The 22,073-nt window shown below is 37.0% G+C and overlaps 1 protein-coding gene and 1 pseudogene across 3 annotated transcripts in view; one reads left to right on the top strand and one right to left on the bottom strand.

Annotated features, from left to right (window-relative positions):
• Positions 1 to 2,429: 2,429 nt before the first annotated feature.
• On the top strand, positions 2,430 to 4,052 carry LOC148742105 (uncharacterized; annotated as a pseudogene).
• Positions 4,053 to 9,101: 5,049 nt separating this feature from the next.
• Positions 9,102 to 22,073, bottom strand: part of LOC111342842 (putative aminopeptidase W07G4.4) — a 26,830-nt gene continuing 13,858 nt past the window's right edge. For all 3 annotated transcript variants that reach the window (XM_088750793.1, XM_088750787.1, XM_088750782.1), the window contains exons 2-19: positions 20,857 to 20,992; positions 20,584 to 20,643; positions 20,198 to 20,280; positions 19,546 to 19,654; positions 18,481 to 18,555; positions 17,910 to 17,950; positions 17,381 to 17,480; positions 16,864 to 16,939; positions 16,627 to 16,712; positions 15,863 to 15,927; positions 14,989 to 15,028; positions 14,802 to 14,877; positions 14,199 to 14,317; positions 13,494 to 13,580; positions 12,027 to 12,084; positions 11,826 to 11,875; positions 10,314 to 10,445; positions 9,102 to 9,710 (exon numbers count right to left, since the gene is read on the bottom strand). In XM_088750793.1, the coding sequence (XP_088606919.1) occupies positions 9,576 to 9,710; positions 10,314 to 10,445; positions 11,826 to 11,875; positions 12,027 to 12,084; positions 13,494 to 13,580; positions 14,199 to 14,317; positions 14,802 to 14,877; positions 14,989 to 15,028; positions 15,863 to 15,927; positions 16,627 to 16,712; positions 16,864 to 16,939; positions 17,381 to 17,480; positions 17,910 to 17,950; positions 18,481 to 18,555; positions 19,546 to 19,654; positions 20,198 to 20,280; positions 20,584 to 20,643; positions 20,857 to 20,992 (1,528 nt within the window). In that variant the 3' untranslated portion in view covers positions 9,102 to 9,575. The remainder of the gene's footprint in view (positions 9,711 to 10,313; positions 10,446 to 11,825; positions 11,876 to 12,026; positions 12,085 to 13,493; positions 13,581 to 14,198; positions 14,318 to 14,801; positions 14,878 to 14,988; positions 15,029 to 15,862; positions 15,928 to 16,626; positions 16,713 to 16,863; positions 16,940 to 17,380; positions 17,481 to 17,909; positions 17,951 to 18,480; positions 18,556 to 19,545; positions 19,655 to 20,197; positions 20,281 to 20,583; positions 20,644 to 20,856; positions 20,993 to 22,073) is intronic.

The following is a 22,073-nucleotide window of genomic DNA, read 5'->3' as shown; positions in this document are numbered from 1 at the left end:
ACGTCAGCTCTTTTACTCGTTACGGTGGCCAATTTCAACCGAGTTGATATAATCAAATTACCTTGTTACCCCTACCGACGCAGCACCACAGTTTCTTCAGAAACTGTCAGCCTTTATCTATTGTTTACGTCCACCAACATGGCGGCAATAACGTAACGTGCAAACCACCTATACAGAAATGTAATTTTTCAACCTGGAATCGAGTCACTTACTCGCCGGATGAATTAATTTCCTTTGAAAATCTTTGAATTAAATGTTGTTGTTTTTTATATTCAAACTTAAAGATTTCTTTGGTCTTTCAATAAAGTCGGACCACTCGATATGACATGTATTTTCAACGATTAAATTAAGCTCTCAGAAGTTTTCTTTGAGGTGAACAAGAGAGGTTTAGATGAGTTGGTAATAAGGGCTCTGTCCTGGTGTACCGGTTCACAAGGGAATTACCATTGTTCTTTCTTTGTTTAGGAGTCATTGGTTAGCTGTTGTGTATTGTTCGGTCTTTTGTAACGGCTCTTGTGAACCGGTACACGAGGACAGAACCGTAATAAGCTATTTCAATCTAGTTCAAAAGGAATTTTGCGAAAACCAGTAAAGATTAAGTCAAGAGGCAAGTTAAGAAATGAATATTGGTGAACATATTCTGCATTAAGTCTTGGCCACAAGAGCTATAAACAAGGTTTTCAGCGGGTGAAGTGAAAAAAGGATACCAATTTCAGAGCATGCTGAGCTTAAAACAATTTTCACGGGGATTAAAATTTGTCAGTAATCTGGAGCAGCATTTCCGAATAAAAAAGTGGAGAATTTGCTTTGAGCTTTAAGAATTAGGACATGGGCTCTAAGGTTTTTTTAAAATTGACTTAGATTAAAAAAAAAGTTCTTAGTTTGTTATGAGATACTTGATAAAAGATCTGCATCTGAAAAAAAACTTTTTGTCAGCAGCATAATGAATATGGTGAATTCCTTAAGAACCAAGAAATAGGAAAATTATTTCATATTGAAAAAAGGATCATTAAGAGGTCTGTCAAAAAACTCCACGGCAAAACAAATTAACGACAATAAATTCCCATAGAATATGGCATTTCATTTAAGCCTCACTAGCTGAGAGGCTCGATAAAAAAGGCTCTGGGATTGTTATTGAATCATGGTTATAAACATCACTTTTTCAATTGTGTAAGTACATTAAACTTATTCAAGATCGAAAAAAGTACCGTAAATTATGAGAAATAATATTTTTGCAGGACATAAAGATAGATCTCAGCCTAAAAAGTGTATATCATTTAACAACTGGGCTCCAAGGTTTCTTTTCAATGAAACATGTAACAACAAATCCTAAATTTTAATGAACTGTCAGAATATCAAACATATCAGAGCTCTTAACTAAACTTCAAGAAAAAATTAAGACTGAACTATCAACTTCTGATGCATATTGACTTTGATTTCAATCTCAATCGCTAAGCCTTTCTATAAATGGGCTCAAAGGTTTTTTAGCAAATCACCTAAAAATAATTTAATTTGGAAAAAGGATTTCGGATTATTAAACTTTATCAGTGATGCAAAAATGAGTTCTGGAAATAATTCGGGAAATATCAAGGTTAGAAAATTCTCTTTGAGTTTAGTTTGAGTCGCAAGAAATAAGGAATTAACTCTTTCAATACCAAGTTCTGATCAGTACATTAGTAGATCTTACTTGTGAGCCATACAATTCTTACGATGTTGTTCGGAGATCTTGGAACTGAATCAACTTATAATTGAAATTTTCTTTATTCCTCAAGAGTTAGAGAAGTTTTCAACTGAGCGTCGAAATACCAAAACTAAAGCTACCACGGCGACCAAAGGCTAACAACATCACTAGCCAATGAGGACTCAAAGAAAAAAACAAGCAACTGCGTGGAGCGCGGGAAAACGCCCAACGACAGAGATGCGACTGTTTTAAGTCTTGCATCTGATTGGTTGAGAGGATGAGACGAGTTTTCGTGAACAATCACAGAGCGAAGCAAAGCTTTACTTTCAGCATTCTACGGAAAATTTCTCTAAAGGGTTAAACAATTAGCCACAGGGTCGAAGATGAATCACTGAGGCGGGTAAAAAAGTTCTATGTCAGTTAATGAAAAATTCTGGAAGCAATTTAAAATGTAATTTCTGTTTCATTAAGGAATGCTTTTTAACAATTGGTCCATGCTTTAGCGTGCACTATCGAGTTATGGAGCACGTGGGAAGTTTGGAGAGCACGAAAGAAACGTAAGAGTTGCCCGAGGCAATAGCCGAGGGCAACTCCAGCTTCTTGTCGTTCAACAACCATTCTGCACATCGACCAACGTCTGCGGATCGCAAGAAATACCGAATCTTGAAGGACTTGAAGAAAAAACAAAACATCGTGATTCTAAAACCGGACAAAGGAAACGGTGTTGTGGTCCTGGACAGAATTGCATATGACAATAGAATTCTTAAGATCATCAATATATGACACTTCAAAATCTAGTGCTATCAAGAAAGACCCCACCTTGTTAAGAGAAGGCAGGCTACAACGTTTCCTTAGGAAACTTCTAAAGATTGGCCATTTGGACCGCAGTGTTTATGACAAAATCTATCCCCCTGGTTCCCAACCTGCTCGAATCTACGGCTTCCCCAAGATGCACAAGGCCCGGGATCTGAACTCAAAACCTCCGTTCCGTCCTTTAGTTTCTTCTATTGGAACTTACAACTATGAGCTGACTAAGTATTTATGCACTCTTTTAGAACCTTATATTCCATCTGAACACTGTGCTTTAGACACTTTTACTTTTGTTCATGAAATCAATGAATTGCCTTTATCGGGAAACTTCGTGGTTTCCTTTGATGTCGAAAGTTTGTTTACTAACATACCCTTAGAGGAGTGTGTCAACCTAGCGGTTGACTACATCTCCAAGGGAAACCCTGATCTCCAGTTAACGAAAACTGACCTCCAAAATCCTTTTAATTTTGCCACTGCTCAAACACATTTCTTGTTTAAGGGTTCGTTTTTCGATCAAATTGATGGGGTGACAATGGGCACTCCCCTTGCCCCGGTGTTGGCCAATCTTTTCATGGGCCACCACGAAAGGATTTGGCTAGAAAACTATAAGGCCTCCAGTATTTTATTTTTCCGACGCTATGTTGACGATACTTTTTGTTTATTTGACACTGAATATGACGCTACTTTGTGTTTTGACTACATCAACGACAGACATCCTAACATACGTTTCACCATGCAAAAAGAGATGGATAAAAAAGTCCCCTCTTTGGATGTTCTGATTGATAACAGTCAACCTCGATCTCCTATTACCCGGGTCTATAGTAAGGAAACTTTCACCGGTTTATTAACTAATTATTTTAATTTTAGCCCTTTCTCTTACAAACTCGGCTTAGTCAGGACACTAGTTGACAGAACATACAAGATGAACAACACATGGGCAGGGTTTCATGAGGACATCAAGAGATTGTTAGTAATCTTACGTAAAAACCTTTCCCCAAGTCATATTGTTGAGAAAGTCATTAGGCAGTATATTACCAAAACTCATATCTCTTCTAATATACTTGCTAGTCCTTCCCCCAATTCTACACATTTTTTCGAACTGAATTACCTTATGTCGGCCCCTTCTCTATTGTAGCACAAAACAGATTACGTAAATTACTTAAACGCTATTGTAACAATCTCGATGTTAAGCTAGCCTTTTCCTCCTTCAAGATCCGCAACATGTTTGGTGTAAAGGACCCTGTGCCTGTCGAACTTTGTTCGAATGTTGTTTACAAGTTTACCTGTGCAAGCTGTAATTCTTGCTATGTCGGCGAAACTAGCCGACACCTTTCGTCACGCATTCGCGAACACTTAGACAGGGACAGGACCTCGCATATCTTTCAACATCTTCAACAATCCCATGCATGCCGCAATTCCCATGTGCTCTGCTGAATGTTTTAAAGTTATAGATCATGCGACCACAAGATTCAAGGTCAAGATAAAAGAAGCGCTACATATTTCCTGGGACCGGCAACCTTCTTTAAACAAGCAACTATATCACGTTAATTTAACTCTTTAGTTCTAATTAATACGTCATATTATAAACTCTTTTGTTACCTTTGGATATTCTGTTAGCTTCAATAGCCTTTGTTTAGTACTACATTATAAATTCAAATGAAACTTCAAATCAGTTCTACTCTCAACTGAAGATGGTCGTTGAACGACCGAAACATGTCTTATAAGCGAAATATTTAGCAAAATAGGAATTGGTTTTATTCCAAATTTTCTGTTGAAAGCTCAAGGTTTATTTTACTGCAGTTTAAATACAAAATTCTTTATTTTTAAAAAAGAAGTTACGCTCAAGAATGGCACTTTTTTTTGGTTGCATTTCCCCCTCAGACAGTGAAGCGAATCGTGACGGCGCTGATGCCGAGTCTCCTTTTCCGTTGTTTTTCTCTTTTTCTGCCTCATTTAAGAACTCTAGCCCAAGAGAAAAGGTCGGAAAATTGTCTTCGTTTTGGGACTGGTGGGCCGAGTCTCTGTTTGTATCTATTATTGTCGCGAAATATATCATTTTCCCCCGCGCTAACAATGGTCGCTCGCGCGAAAAAAAAAAATTCTGACGAAGCGATTTGCTCACGCTATTAGCATGCACTATCGGGATTTTGAGCACGCTTACGTATACTGAATTTGATTGCGCAGCTCTGATAGGTATGTTATGATTCAATTTGGTTATGGCCTTTAGAGCTATAACGCATGAAATTTTAGTGGGTCTAGTACAAAAAAGGCTTTTTTTATGTTTATTATTATTTTATAGAACATTAGAAGCAAATTTACACAACCCGCATATAGCATTAGCTAGTCTTGGCGGGTATTAGTAACAAATAAGTAAATACCACACATTTCAAGATAAAGAAATGTCATTATTACAATAAACTAAAGAGATTTTACAATAAACTAAAGAGATTTCATTACTACAATATTATTGGGGTTATAAGCCATGCATTAGTTTACTACATTATAAGCTAAAAGATATGTACAGTTGTCATGCAAATTAAATACAATAAAATTACTAGTGAGTTAAAACAAGACATAATAATCAAATACAGGCGGAGCAGACTGGAAAGTAGAGAGGAGAGAATTGTGATATACGGATGTGAGCGAAGTACTACAGTTATAATATTCAATAATCACTGGTATTGAATTTCAATATTAGTGAATGGGCGTCAACATAACAATCCTCAATCCCAAGTATAGCCTGTCAAAAGCAACTTATGAATTTTCCTTTTAAATGCTCTTTTCGTGAGCTTACGCAAGTCAGGGTTTAGACAGTTCCATAACCTCGTACCAAACGCAGAGAAAGACTTAAATTTCACAAGCAATCTAGATTTCTGTACATAAAAATTCTCTGTGGAAGAGAATCGCGTGTTATATGTATGGACGTCAGATGAATTAATACTGAAAAAGTTCGCGAATATTCCTAGGTGTGGAGCTAGTAGAAACGTCATGCATTATGGCAGAAATGGTTTCAAAATAGAGCATATTAATGGTTAGGATACTCGAAGGTATAAAAAGAGGGATAGCATGAGATATTTTGCTGGAGAAGAAAATCAATCGGAGTGCACGCTTTTGTAAGAACATCAAAACAATAAGTAACTTACGGAATGAAGTCTAAATAAATTTTTCAGATATCAGTGTATGGAGCATACTCGGAGATTGGTTTCAGCTTCAAGAGCTAAGACATTCATTTTGAAAGTTTTTACTTAATTATTAATAAAAGTTCAGACCATTAAACATATCAGAGATCTCAAAAAAAAAAAAAACTATAGATGATATAAAGTATTTATGATTGAAGCATGATGAATTTGTTTATTGCCTCGATAGCTTACAAGTTTGAAATTTGGGCTGCACGATTCCTAGTTAATATAAATCACTCCTAATTTAGTTATTTGAGTTATCATCCAATCAAAAAGAGAAGTCGCGAACAGCTCAGGAAATAATTATATTTGGAGCATACTCTTCGAGTTTGATTTTGGCCCTGAGAACTAAGATACTAATTCCAAGGTTATTTATTGAATGAGGCAAATAGTTTTGATTTCCTACAAATTAAGGTATCAGACCATTAAACGTATCTGAGACCTACAAAACTCAAAAAAATTGAGAAGTATTCAAGCCTAGGGCATGACGAGTTTGTTTCAGCCTAAAGAGCCATCAAATTTAACAAAGAGGCCACAAGGTTCTTTTTGAATTGAGGAAATCAATTCTAATTACCTCAGAAAATGTGATGAGAGTTTTTGAACCACACTGTTGGAATGTGGTCTTAGCATCAAGAGCTGCAATGCTCTTTCCGTGGCTTTTTTAGAATGTGCTATTTGTCAAGGAAAAAATAATTTAGACCACAAAACTTTAATTTGGACATATGATTTGGACTATTAAAAAAAATAAAGAAATTTGTGTTTGGAACATTTCGAATTTGGCTTTTTGCCTCAAGTAGCTAAATAAATTGCCATCAGCCTTCAAAGTGATATTTAATGAATTGAGTAAATAAGAATTGTAGTGGCAATTTGAGAAATATCAATGTTCGCATTGTGAACTTTCACACTTTCCTACACTTAACAATTTATTCTTAAGAAAAGTGCGCGTAGTTCAATTCGCTAAAAAAGTAAATAACTGACCTTATTAGAAGTATCCTGTTTTTTCTTTCCACCTTGAATTTCTTGATTTTAAGACTTTGTCAGTGTATGTTTGACTAAGGACAGAAAGAAAATGTAATGCGAGTACATACATAGTTGACCTGTACTAAAGAAAGTACGTCTTTACTTGTGTTAAAAAAATTAATATCTCCACCGAAAAACTCAGAGCCACCTCATTTTATTTTTGACAATTTACATCTTGTTTGAACAAAAGTAACAGGAGATTTCATTGCAATGACTAGCTGAATACTTTAAGACAAAAAAAATCAGGGATTACCCAGCCTACCTTGCGTGGCTAACCTTCGATATTTTAAAAAGAATGGGTTAAGAATTCTGCGCAACCTCAAACTTGATTGTGTATAATGAAAACAAAGGAATAACCACTAGATTGCCTATAGAACCACGGCATTGTTTCAGAGCGTTCTGACGCTATACAGAAATCGTTCCAAAAGGGGTTTACGTTAAAACGTTTCCAAAGGCTACCCTTTTTTTCCTGGTAGGGGGTTGGCAATAAGACACTGAGCATGCATACTTGTATAAACTATTTCCACAAGTTCAGAAACAAAGGAGATGTGAAAGTAATTACGCGATCAGTACAGTAAAAGTAAAGTATGAATTTCTAGTTGCTGCACACGAAGTCACGTGGTTAGAAAAACTGTCATGGCTGTTGCCAACAATGACGATTTGTATTACAATGTAAAGTACGTTTTTTGCCTTTCCTTTATACATAAAACTCTGTCGTTCAGGAGCAGAACCCAGCACGGCGGTGAAACAATTACGCTACATTCAGTCTATCAAAAGTGTATTTGTACGTAAGTTATTTACCTTGAGGAGATTTGTGACAAAATGACAGCCATTGATCCTCAACGTGAAATGGAAACACTCAATTCGTCAGCCTCGAAGAAGGACATACCAGAGTTAATAGAGGGAACTCTGCACATACCAACCATGAAAGGAAGAACGATATCCAAAATAATAACATTAGAATGGTGTATTACGTGACCTGGCCCCATAAAAGCTGCAGAAGACGTTGAAATTTCTGGAAGCTCGTAAGTTCTTTCCACGTGCAAGTTAGGACTGCTCGCAAACATGAATATTAATGTACTACATTATTTGTAATTCAATGAGTTTCTTAAAATTGAAAGGCGACCGAAAGCCATTGAAAATTTTTTTTCGGTAAGTTTCGTTCGAAATAAGATAATCTGTAGTAGTTTGTTTCTAATTGGCCTTAGGTTTGTAAAATCCAAAAGAAAGGTGCACATATGGTCGTGCTTGAAAACAGCTCGCGCTAGAATGTTGAACTCCAGTAACATTTTTGGCCCCTTGAAGAACACTTCTTATGAGCGAACAACTCGATCTGTTTTAGTTTGTCTCGGCATTTCGCGTTAGCGACGTTCTACTTTACTTAAAATTTGCACCCGTGGCGGGGTAAAACGTTACAGTCGAATTAAGAGCTATATTGGACTACTTTCGAACCAAATGAAGGCCCTTATATTCTTTTAAATTTCAGTTCCAATCATCCTTCGGAGTCCTATAGTTGTTCTGACTACTGGAAAGATGTCGCTCCACCCTTATACCCTTCATAATGTTAACTTGTTCCCAGGCCCTTATCCTGGTAAGGAAGCGCGAGAGAAAGGAGAAGGTGCCAGGGACTGGTTGAGTCATTCCTTGAAGATGTCTGTACAGTATATTTTGAAACCTATTTAGAAGCAACGAGATTAATTCAGTGGCCTGTTTAGTTAAACATTTGCGCAGTTAGACACAGCTATCGCAAAGGCAAAGGTTAATATCTTAGGATGTGCTAGTCTGGGTTTATTTTCAGTGTGGGAACTAATTTTAAGCAGATTGGCAAAGTTCTTAACTTAAAATGTTTATCGTACACGTTTGACGAAGGGGTCGAAGAGGAGATAAAGAGAAGCGCACAAATCACTCGTTCATGATAGAAGTAAAGGTTTTCGTGTTGCGGTTTTCATTATGAACGTAACTGAATTCGCTAGTTTGTTTTTCTGTTGGTATTCATTGGTTTTGGCTGCTTTCTCGTTCCCTGGAAGGGTAGCACGCCATTTAGGCAGGAACAAGAATGTGCACTGCAATCAATTTGATCAGATCTCCTACACGTCATGTCGCATTTTAATAATAATAATAATAAAAATCAGTGTAATATTTCAATGACCAAAAAAATCTTCATCCTTCACATGCTCTATCTTCGTGTTAACCAAAATCCAGTAACACTGATTCAACTCTTTAACTTCCAGGAGCAATGAACTTATAAATTTCCCTGTTATATCCATACATAATCCAGCAAATAGGTAATGATTTTACTGTAACTCGCCAGATAGAAGTTTTTATCTTGATTAACACCAAATTCTCACAAGTGTTTTACAAAAAATGTTTAGAAGCTAGAGGGGAGAATTCACAATCAGCAACAAGAAAGAATTTTTTTCATTGAAAGTCTTTATTGTCAGTCAATTTCCACTACATTTTTCAAGCAACGGTAAGCAATCCCTGACATGTTCAATTCTATTATTTGTTTAATACTTCCAGCATGCTTTTTATTCAAATTAACACCGAAGCGTTATCGAAAACTCTGGGATTCTACGAAAAAGAAAACCAAGACAAACTTCTCAAAATATGTTTAACTCAGCTCAACTTAAACACATGCAATCGCTACCTTTACCATAATTATAATTAGATTAACTCGCGCTTCATCAGTCATTTAAGCTTTTTTTTTTCACAATTTCTTTTTTTTAAAGTCTTGCAAATGTCGTTGTGACCCCTACACCATGTTAGAACTAACTCAAACAAAATTCACCAAAAATCAGATTTTTCGTGCTGATCTACTTTTGAAGTGTCGTGCCCCAACAAGAACATGAAGCTGTGCTGTGTTATCAGCTTAACATATGATATGTTTAACAGTGGCTTTTGAGAAAGATCTCTGTCATGGCAACCACTGGCGCACCAGTAGGGACTTGTGGGAATGATCCACTTGAGCCAGCAATGTCAAAGTGTGAGTAGCAAATTGGGCGCTCTGAGTCAATACCATGCTGAGAAAAACAAAAACAAGAATCAATTTAACAACTAGATTCCATGGTGCCGTGCGTCTCTTCAGCAATAGATCACAGGTGACGTCAAAATGAGGTAAGAAAAAAAGAGTGGTACACGAGGCGCAGCTGTGTGCAGTGGCGGATCTAGACCTTAAGCTAAGGGGGGGACTCGGATTTTTTTTTTGTGTGTGTGTGCACCTACCGGCTTTCTTCCCTCTGCGTTTATTTTTCACCCGAAATAAGGGGTGGGGGGGAAGGCGGGCTTCCTGAGCCCTTCCCCTAGATCAGCCACTGGTATATGCCACTGATGTTCTTGCCAACTGATACATGGTAACATGGAATATATTTGTGATATAATAAAGAAGCAAAGGGTTGTTTATTTGTTGATTATCTGTGCGTCAGTCCTCTAATGGATGATCGGAGAGACCTGATTAGAGACCTGATCAAATTAACTGTTCGATGTTTCAAACAAAAAAGTGAGAAATCTTCACATTCATCCAATCGATGCACGATTAGCAACAGCGCACAAAACTGAAGTGAAGTTCTGAAGAACTAGCGCAGAAAGGAAACATCCTTCTTTCACAAAGTAACATTCAAATTAACCTTATCAAGTCCTGAGGCTCTGATGAGGAAAGCAGCTGGGAACTGATGTCCTCTGGGTGTTCTACTGGATGGAGAGTTATTACACTGCAATACCTCTGCATACTCTGAAGGGGGTTTGACGAAGTCGTAATCCTAAATAGAGTCAATAAATTAGTTAGCTGGGTTTCTTGTTTGTTCAGTCTCTTGCTGAAGTATTTAGGATCAAAAGACCTCTGTGACTCGGAATATTCTGTGTTTGTGGGAGCGAAGGTTAAGAATTTTTTTATTTTGGAACGAGGCTTGTAAAGCAACTGATTAAAACTTACGTGAAAACCAATAAAGAGAAATGTCGGTCCTTGAAGAGTTAATATCCATTTCAAACAAAGGACAGCCCATCGTTCTCATACTCGTTCAATTTTATCGAGTTATTAACAAGGATTGGAAAATAAGAATGTTTAACACACTCTTTTTAGTAGAATTTTTCTATGATAGCAGTGTACGATTAAAATGATATCAGTTTAACCCTTTAAAGTTTTACAAAAGAAATGCACACAAAGGAATACAAATGAATCCAACACCGCAAAATCTATTTTCCGTGTAACTAATTAACAAATGGTAAACACCACAGCATACACTAATGAGTTATGGATGCACGCGGGAGGTTGCTAAGCACGAAAGAAGAGTAAGAGTCGCTCGAGGCGATAGGCGAGAGCGACTCTAGCTTCTTGAGTGCTTAGCAAACCTCCCAAGTGCATCCATAACTCAATAGTGTACGCTGTGGTGTTTACCATTTGTTTTATAACATAACATTAACACATTGTAGCTAAAGAGTTCCCTTTTATTTAACAAATCTTACGTGACCAGAAAAAACAAGCGCGCGCGGAAAAATAATCTTTGCATTTGCTCACGTCAGCAGCGTACACCCGTGGGCAAATGGGGGACGCTAAATTGACCAATCAGAGCGCGCGCTTTACTTTGGTTATGTTATAAATGCAAATTGGCCGTAAAGCGGATTAACTGTACATGAGGCAGGCTGGAAGGAAAAAGCTGAGTGAATTTTAATTGCATTTTATCTAGTTTTAGTTTACCACTGCCTCACCCTTACCCATTTACAATCTAACATCAGTTCAAATTCTCCATTCTGTTCTCTATACTGTGCCTAAGGTGCTGCTAAGGAATATTTGTTTAACAATCAAGAGTTTCGTTAGTTAGTGATTATTTCTTTCACTCTCGTGACGTTAACCTTTGACTTAGGTGTCATATTGCAAGGTGCAATTATATACTGGTCACTCTTAGGATCAAAGATTTAATAAGATGTTTGCAATAAAGTCGCTGAGGAGGAATCTCGAGTAACCCATCCACTTTGCCTTTCCTTTTTGGACAAAAAATGAGGTTGAAAATGTTTTCCTACCGCAAGATGAGATTTCTTACTTCTAAATTCAGTTAAATCTTAATAATAAAAAAAAAATTAAGGAAACGACGACCCAAGGCAAGATTAACCTGATAATGGTATCAAACAAACTTATTGATTACCTCTCTACGGAGTGTCGAGATTTCAAACGGATCACCCATGTCATGTCCAGCTAGAAATATAACCAAACAAATCATTGGTTAAGTGTGAGAACTGGACACAATCCATGCTAGTTGAATTTTGTCTTTTAGAGCTCACATGCTTTTAAAAAGAGTAGTAAAACCAGGCTCCTTGTAAAAAAAAAAACAAAAAAAAACACCAACCTTTTTGGATATTTTGTGCAAACTTGGTACGAGCTGCAGGCCCATTATCAATCACAATCTAATGACCAAAACATGAAAGTTTGTAAACGGTCTTGCCATACATCATCGACTTGAAGTTAGCGTCAATATTGTATGTACCACTTGAGTTCTTTTTCAGGTTCGTAAGCCTCCTTATGCGCAGCAAGTTACCGCAATTCACTTCTTACTCTCCCCCTCCCGAAAGTCAATTTTTTAATCCTCAATAATCCTTGCCAGACCCTCTGACTTTAGGCGTAGAGTACAACACTCTCTCGTCCCCCATTCCCCTAAGTAGGATGAAACACTCGTCCACGACTGACTCAGAGCATTGTGTCAGTTTGCTATGGCAATTCATGATATTTATTCAGGCGCGTAGCGTCCTCTACGCATATACGCACGTCCATACTTGAAGTGACCAGAAAAATTTGAAAACAATGTTGTGTTTGCGCTAAGTTTGCTCAAAATAAGGGCAAGACGCTTTGTTCTTTGCTTGTATTCACACAACTATTTCAAATAAGAATAAAGAACGCAGTATTTTTCGCTCAGTTTACTTAGTTTCTAGATCATATGTACTTGTGCGTACTTGAAAAAGTGACCACGCTACGCGCCTGTTATTAAGGTCCACAGCTTTTGGCTAAAACTTTAGGGCCCAAATAATTATTAATCACACTGAAATGTGTCAAACCTTGCAAAACTATGCTCTACATACAGTGGAACGTCGATCTAACGAACTTCTCTATAACGAAGTCCTCGGTATAACGAACAATACTGTTCATCCCGGCTAAAGTTACAGTAAAATGTAGGCCACAGAACCTCGATATAACGAAATCCTCGTTATAACGAACACAATCCCGAAGCCCAAATGTATATCAGATACCCCGATATAACGGACAGATGTCAACACCTGGCCAAAGACAAATGTGAAACAGACCAACAATGCAGTACTATACAGTAGTATTCTGTGTTTAAAACTGTACACACTGTTCACTGTTCATGGTGTACACACTGTTCATGAAAGGGAATTTCCGCACTCTTTCTCTTGAATGAAAGGCGCATTTTAACGAAAGACAAATTAGATAAATTTTTCAATTAAGCGTCTTGATTAGCAATTTTAGTAGTAAAGTAAAGAACAACGAAAAATGGGGCAATTTTCATGTGAAGAATTTTTGATTGGGTGTCTTGATTAGCAATTTTAGTGGTAAAGTAAAGTGGTTTTCTTTTGTTTTAAGTTTCTGTGCGGTTGCGCTATTCATTAAACTTTTCATTATGACATTTGACAAGCCAGTTGCAATTGTTAAAATTTTGTTGACCAGCTTAGTTTCCGATGTTGTAGCTATGTACAGACCTGTACAGTGTACTGTAGCTTCATAGAGACATTAAGCACAACGTCACACCACACACACCACAAGTCGACTGTATAAGAGTAGCGGCAATTAAATCACTACTTACTGAGTAGGCAAGACCAACTGCAATGACAGCATGGCCAGTGAGAGTGGCAATTGTAACAATGTGTGTGGGAACTTTCTCTTCGAGAGCCTGAAAAAAAACAAAACAAAACAAAACAAAAAAAACAAACAAGAAAAAGACAAAAAAAAAACGATTACACATTTATTACTGATACAATAATGAAACAATCACTGAGATGTAAAGCGAGATTCAATTAGTCTCGTCGGACAATATAGGTAAAGAAAATAATCAAAGGAGGGGAGAGAGGAGGGGGGAAATAAGGAACAAAGGTTGGGGAAGGAAAAGATGGAAGGAAGAGAGGAAAAACCAAGAAAAGATGAAGGAAAGAGGGGGATGGGGTGGGGGAATTATGGAAGAATAGGAGAAGTAACGGGAAGGAAATAAATCAAAAGAAAAGTTGTAATACTCAGGAATTCAGATTTAATCACGAACTGTAAAAGTTAAGAACGCTCTGCGGGGTTTTTTTTAGGTTCTTCGATTTCCTCCCTTCCACATAAAAAAAACCAAGACTCGGAACTTCAATTGAACTTGGTAGAAATAGAAAAGATGAAGCACCACACTCTAGAATTGCCACCTCTCAAATCCCATTTAATTCGTATTTTTCAATACTCAATCTGTTTGGTGTTACTCTTTAATCGGTATTTCAAATCATTTTGGTTAGCTTGAGGTTTAAATCCGCTACATTACCTTGAGTTTCATATGATGCACACAATCAGCCATAGCCATGCGTCCCTCAGCATCAGTGTTCCCAACTCTTACCCTGGCCCCAGCAGCAGAGGTTATGATCTCATCAGCAACATAGCACTCTGAAATTGTGTATTGACTTTTGTTGGTGATAAACGTGCATAATTTGTGCTTTTACTGAAGGATGATGACGGTCAAGAAATAGATTGACAGTTTTAAATATAAAATAAAGAGGCATCTTCATTCTGGTCAATTTTCAGCCCAAAATTAATGTTGTTGAATTAATGTTGTCGATGTTACAAGGTTTCAAGGTATTAGCGCTGGATTGAAAAGAAAGAGCTTTAATTTTTTCATGTTTGAACAAAAGCAATTTAGCATGCCATAATTCTGTGCTTTTAGATCTGCATGCAAAATTATCGGAGTTCACACATTAAAAAAAGTCAAACTTGCACGTCTACGACATCCTTTCTCTCTTAATCCAAGTCTCTCATTGAAATTGATTGAAACACAGTTGTTGTTTTTCCTGCTAATCATCACAGAGGTACTCTTAAAAATGCGTTTTTCAACTTGAGACACCGTTAACAGTGTATCTATTGCCATCCATACCTGCACCAACACTGTTTCGCACCATGGCCATTGTACCCAAGACTTTGATTCCTTTTGGTTTCAACATGGCAAGAGTCTGAAAATTAATGCTGAACCATCAATCACATATTTTACTTTGGACAAGGATTAGAACATAGGGTTAATTGAAAAAAAAAAAAAAAAAGCCGTGGGTTACTTATAAACATACCTGAAAGAACCCTGCCACAGCAGCTGCGCCGCATTTATCCCTTAAAACCAACAGATTGATTAAGGAGGTAAGTTTGTAAAGAAAAAGAAACTGTGGCGCTGTGTCATTGGGGAGGAGGTACTACTAGAGAATTTGGTTGATGACGTGGATTGGCCACAGTAGAGAAATTACAAAGCTGGCCCGGTTGTTTGAAGGTTAGATAACGCTATCCACTAGATAATCTCTATCCGGCAGATAGTGCAGTACGTTTTGCAATCACCTGTCCGCTCAGTGGATAGCGATTTATCCGTTGGATAGTGTTATCTGCCCTTTATACAACTGGCCGCGGATGTTTCAAGTGATAGCCCTACGTCATTGATAGAACTAATAATTTTGTACATGTATGCGAGTCGATAAAATTGGTTAAGTCGTGTAATCTGTGTTGACATCCCTAAAAAACCTTCACTCTAACCAGTAATGACAACAAGTTGTTTTCTACAGAGCTGCTCCTACTTCACCCATTCAAACAGTCATTTTAATAAGGGTTTTTATTTTGGTTTCAAAAACAAAAGAAACCATCTGATTAAGTGATACCTTCACCTCTCAAATTTCTTTCTAGTACTTTCTAATTGGCGCCTTTTAGGTTCTCACCATAACAGTGTTACCAAACATAAATAACTGTAGTGTTATCAAGACCCTTTACACCCTAACATCAGTATGCATATTCTCCATACTGTTCTCTATGCATTCCCTAAAGTGGCTGACAAGGAGAATTTGTTTAACAAAAATTATCAAAACTTTTTACATTCTCTAAATGTTAATGAATGATTCAAATGTATTGCTGTAAGGAGAAATCAGATGCTGGTCACTGTTTGAGTTGAAAGAGCATCTTTACCTGCTCATTCCAGCCATAATTCCACCAGCCTTAATATCTGCCCCACCAGTGTCATAAGTCACACCCTGAAATTTAAGGAATGATCAGACAATAAACAGTTACTATGTGAGGTTGAGCTTGATTTGAATTATTACAATGACAAAACATCAAAAAATAAACTAATATCCAGATCCTTTGGAACAGCTCTTAACACAGTCAATCTTGAGATCCTTTGGAATGGTTCTAAACATAAACTAATCTCAAGATTCTTTGTAACAGTTCTACACATTCTGCTACTGAAGTAGAAAACTATACGTCAGTGACTATTAATTAGAGACAAGATTATGCAACAAAGAGTGTCACCAGGTCGCATACATCATGCCACAACAACAAAAGTCATTTTGTAATTGTCTTTGTTATTACAAGTTCTTGAACACCTTCTGCACAGTTTTTGTAATGAAAGTCTTTTCAACAATGAGTTATCTGTTGCCTATACCTCACAGGCCCTTAAGTCAGTACCACAAGCACTGTATAAAGTCACATTCTGTCATATACTAACACAGGCACAGTTAAAAAGCAAATTTTGGATGATAGAAGTGAAGTATCAAGGGTGAGTGAGTTTTGTGTCCATCTGTTACTTAAGGCTGAGACAAAGGAACAGCAAACAGCTGAACAGTCCTATGAAAGAAATGATTGAGCCATGACAAAAAGAAACCTTCCATTGGATAGCCTTCATGAATGGCAGCTTAATGACTGGTAAACACAGGTTGTCCTCAGGTACTAACCTTTCCAACAAGAAGAACAGTGTTCTGAATGTCACCTTCTCCCACATACTCCAAATTGATTATTCTGCCAGTGTGCCTCTCAACAACTTATTAAAAATGAATTGGCAAAAGTAAATAAATGAATAGGGGTAGAAACATGAAGGTACAACCTTTTTCTTACTAAATTTTTCTGCTGACCATGAACAAATGTACAGAACCATGGAATGTGTATCTTAAATAAAATGACATATTACTTACCCCTTGCACACCTATTGACAGCTGCATACAGAGGATAGTTCTTCTCAAACTCAGCTGGATCTTTAACAACCGTCACCTAAATTGAACAAGGAAGCAGAGGATCACCAAAGGGATCCATGCAGAGGACCTAACATGTGCTGCTGCTTAAGTTGAGCCTTAATCCTTTACAGGCTAACATCAGTACCCAAGTTCTCCATACTGTTCTCTACACGTCTCCAATGATTCTGACAAAGAGAATCTGTTTAATAACAACCATGGACTTCTTTTAAGTTTGTGATCATTTCCCTTATTCTTGTGCCCTTCATGTGCGATTCAGAGGTGATATTGTAGGGAGAAATTAGATGCTGGTCACTCAGACATGTGGGGGTTACATGGTGAAAGTTACTGTATAGGTTGGCAACAATTAATCAATCAAGACCAAAAAAATTGAAACAACACAACTAAAATTTAACTTTAACATCACTACAATAATTATGGAAAAAGTGTAAATGGGATAGATTAAAATAATGAATCTTACTTTAACAGGAGAACCTTGGAATAGTTCACGAATGTATTCTTCCACTCGAGGGGCAGCCATCCTCTCAGGATCTGATCCACCAATGTCTTGACACACATACCTACAATACAAACCACCTTGTGTTGAAATTCCATTCACACTTCTCCCTTTCATTTTTGAAGGCACAGTGTAGTCATTTTGATAACACTTTTAAGAGGATTCCCATTGAGGACTGTTGCAGATACTTCACTGAGACAATAGCCTCAGAAAACTTAAAAGGATGGTTTGCTGTGTCTGATGTCTGGTTATGGTTCAATTTTGACTTGTAACAACTAATTGAAGACAAGAAAGGTTCTGAGTTTGCAATGAAACATCCCTCCTTTAGTGTGAAAAAGAGGATGTGGAGGTATGACTTGAAGTAAAGGTTCAGAGCAGTAACTCGGAGAGACATGGCTGGAGCCTAAAGTCACTATACAGTACAAAACTACAGACTTTGTATTCTCCAGTATGTTTTGATTGTCACATTTACAATACATATTTTCAAGCATACCTTCCAGACTCTATTGCTTTGATATAATTCACATTGCAACCCTAAAGATAGACAGAGTGATCAAATAATATGATACGCTAACAGTAACTTCTTTGTTGAATTACCCAGCAATTAAAATACACATGCACTAAATTACATCATTTCATGTTGCATGGAATACTGTATGCTGTTTCCCATAGAAATAAAAAAACTTTGCTGAGCTAAGAAAAACAAATCTTGGTTTGGGAAAACTCTTTAAGGCCCTGACTTGAAAGTATCTGTTGGAGGCTGTTTATATGATTGTCGCTTGGATACATAACCAGTGTTGATATTCTCTACTCTGTTACTGCATTGTTCATCAATATTTTCATTCCTAGGAATTTCTGAGCTTTCTCTGCTATTACTTCTTGGCTTGCACCAAACTCCTGAAAATAACCTGCCTTCCTAAACTCTGCTACTGACTTCATTCTAAGATTACTTTCAAAAGCATTAACCAAAAGATTATCTCCAGACACTGATCTTTGAAAGCATCAAAGGCTTTTTTAAAGGCAATAATATTAATCTAAGAGTAATTTTATTTGACTCAACTCACTTCACCAAACAGTACCACTCCAAGGTGATCAACTTTCTGTTCCTTGTCTGGGAAAGCTTCTCTTAGTTCAATTGGCTAAACAAGAAAATCAGAATTGTCTGTAAGAGCTCTTAAGGACCCTTGTTCAGTAAATTCTTCACTCGCATTAATATTGGAACATTGAAAAGATTATGAAATTACATGACAACTCCCTCAGACAGATAATTCAGTTCATTAAAGAATAAAGGATGATAGTTTCGAAAGAAACTGGGGTTGCATCGGTGGGGGTAACGAAATAATTTGGATATATCAACAAAGTTGAAATCATGGTAAATTGGCCACTGTAACGATTACAAAAGCTGACATTTCGAGCGTTAGCCCTCCGCTCCGACAAAGGGCTAACGCTCAAAACATCAGCTTTTGTAATCATTACAGTGGCCAATTTACCATTTCAACTTTGTTGATATATCCAAATCAGTTCATTAAAGGACAACCCATAATTATATCTGGAATATTAAAAGCAAACCTTCTAGAGACTGTTGTAGACCCACTGTACCTTGTTTTGTTTTGGTGAGGCTTTTTTTCTGACCATCAATTTTCCCTTTCTTGTTGAAAATTATTTTCATTATGTTACAAACTCTAATATTGCTTTACTAAGCACATTTTATATTAAGTAAAAATGTACTACCCTTAAAAAGAACAAAAAGTGTTTCATTAGACCTGTACCCCTGTACAACACCCACTTCAGTCTGTCCCAAAGATGGCATTGTGGAGAGGTTCAACCATGGTAAAGGAAATGCCCACTAAAGACACTTAGTCTCCCAAAGCACAATGGGAACTAATTAAAATATAACTCTTCAAATCCTAAATAAAATCTACAATTAGTCAGCTGGATTAAAATCTGGATTTTTAATTTTGGGTTAAAACAAAGGCAAATTCAATACATCCCCACCCATGAAATGTTTCCTGTCTGTTACTCTTTCAGTACAAGTGAATTCAAAACATCTGTGGGTGTCATTTGACCACACCTCAAACTACAAACCTAGCCCTTATGTAGTATATGTCTAAAAATAATGTGATTCTTACCACGTAGAGGGCATGAAGAGCTCCAAGTAGTGAAACAGACCATGCATTTGGGAATGTGTCTTTAGAAATGGTCACCAGAAGTGGGCATCTGCTTCCACCCTTTAGAGCCCTTTGGAAAAGAATTTAAAAACATATAATTTATCCATAGTGTAACAATTTAAGCTGAGCTTGCTTAAATTTGTGCCAATCTCATATCAGCCAAGCACAACCAATGGGCCTGAGCCTTTTTCTACCACAGAAAATAAAATAGTTTGCATATTTCTGGCCCACATTTTCACTCAAAGTTAATTAAAATGTAACTACTCTTTAGAACATAGAAATATATCTTAACCAAGCGCAAGGGCTGTACTGAGAGAATATCCACCCGAGGTCTTGACAGTATGGACCGAGCGCAGCGAGGTCTGTACAAAAAAGACAGAGTGCCGATATTCTTCCAGTATGGTCCCGAGCAAGCTTGGTTAATAAGAGATTTATTATACGACTGAAGTTCAAAGAGACACAAGTGCGGTATCATTCGGGACCATTCAGGACAGTGCCCGTCTAATACTGAGAGAATATTGACTGGCAATAGAGCATTTTGATTGGTTGATTTTAGTTATTGGCGCTGTGACTGCCCGAGTCGTGTAATAAAATGTTGTACATACTACCTCACCTTTTAATTCCATTTACTGCAGCATCATAGTATCGTCTTACATCATCATAATCCCTATTAACAGGGCCTGTTGGGGCATAGACCTTGGAAGAGGTAATTATTCAAATAACTTAGTAATAAATAATTTATTGTGAGTTGTGTGAGAAACCATGGCCCTTTAGATGTTAAGCCACTTGGAGCAAGAGTGGACTTTTCATGGAGCCAAACATTCTGAAACTCTTGGGGAAGAAAGGTAAAAAAAGCCTCTGGACCTTGAGAAACCCCCCTTAACTGAAAATGACTATGGCTTGCCATGTGGGCCATTAAAATTACCAGAGTACAGCTCTACAAATAATTATATTGTTCATAAGCTCCAGGCACCTTATTGAAAATTTCAACAAACTTACCACTGGCAAGTCTTGAGCACAGGAAAACACCAATGTCTCAACTCCGACAGCTTTATCAACCTACAAAATTTTTTTTCAAACAGTAAGTGAGGTAATTTTGTAGTAAAATCAATCTTCAAAGAGAGTGTCAAAAGTAATCAGGGATTGCACTGATCTTAATTTTATTTTGTTCAAGCCAAATATTGTATTTGTCTATCAGGCCCTCCTGCCGAGTCAATAACTTCATAATAATTAACAAGGAATGTTACAAGCACTCTACAGATGGATTCATACCTTTGCTGCTTCCAAAATTGGTGTCTTCAGAAAATCCCAAGCTGGGATATCCCATTTAAGATCTTCACACACAAGGACATAGTAATCAAATGTACCTTGATTTGGACCATTGACAGGAATAATGGGACATGGGAGCCTATAGAGATACAGACACAACAAGGATGTTACTGATTTTAATATCAAATTTGCAGAGAACCTCATTTAACTGGTTTACTGGTAACTGTAATACAATATGATGTCTCTTGATTTATTAAAAAAGTTACATACTGCTTTATTTGCAGTTTAAAATTTCTAATTCTCTTAATTTTCTTTCTCTAACATTGTTTTTATACCCAGTGTCAAAGGAAACCAAAATCAAACTGGTTTGATAAGTTTTGAATGGATAAAGGATTTTAACCATATAAAACAAGCAAGCGATCAACTAGACAAAGTTCCACTTTTTTTCAGAAGTGCTAGATCATGAACACAAAAGGCACCAACAGTAAAAAACATCAAGTACAGGACTCATGGAAATATGCAACAACTTTTGCTGAACATGCAAAAACAGTCTCAGTTTATACCAGAAGTTAAGTGAAATGTTTAGGTTTTTATATGGTAATTCATTTAGAGTAGCAGGGACCCAAGATATATATCTTTTTCTGTAAAATTATACCTATATCAGTAATAGTTAAGTTTTCTTGATCATGTTTTACTTAGGTACTCTTAACTGATATATCTGTCAAGAGTTGGTCAATACTCCACCCATGTGTCAGTCGATACATAAGCAAAAGTCAGTTGACAGTTAGCTGATACTTAGCCAAGACTCTCTTGATAGTCAATATAATCTCTACCGATTTACTCCACAGATATCTGTCTTCCTCTTATTATCTTGTTACATGATATGCTTGTTTTGTCACAAGGGGAAATAATCATGGCACAAATTCAATGCAAATAGCTAATTCAGAGAGCATGTTATAGAAGACATTCCTTCTCAGATCATGCATTCATAATTATTTTGTGACGATGGATCCTGTGACTTCATGAACCAATAAATTTCATCTCAACCCATGATCTCTTGAGACAGCTGTTGTTATTGTGGAAGTTTACTGCATGGGTTGTCATTTGAACCACACCCAGAACCAAGCCATGACAGGATAATCTACTTTCCAATGATTTTTGTTACTTAAGTGATTACTATCACTAATGAACAAAATTATGGGACCTTTGTCAACAACCTA

This window comes from Stylophora pistillata, chromosome 1, assembly GCF_964205215.1.
Source record: "Stylophora pistillata chromosome 1, jaStyPist1.2, whole genome shotgun sequence".
NCBI classification, from domain to species: Eukaryota; Metazoa; Cnidaria; class Anthozoa; order Scleractinia; family Pocilloporidae; genus Stylophora; species Stylophora pistillata.
This window is presented reverse-complemented; position numbering and strand designations above follow the sequence as displayed.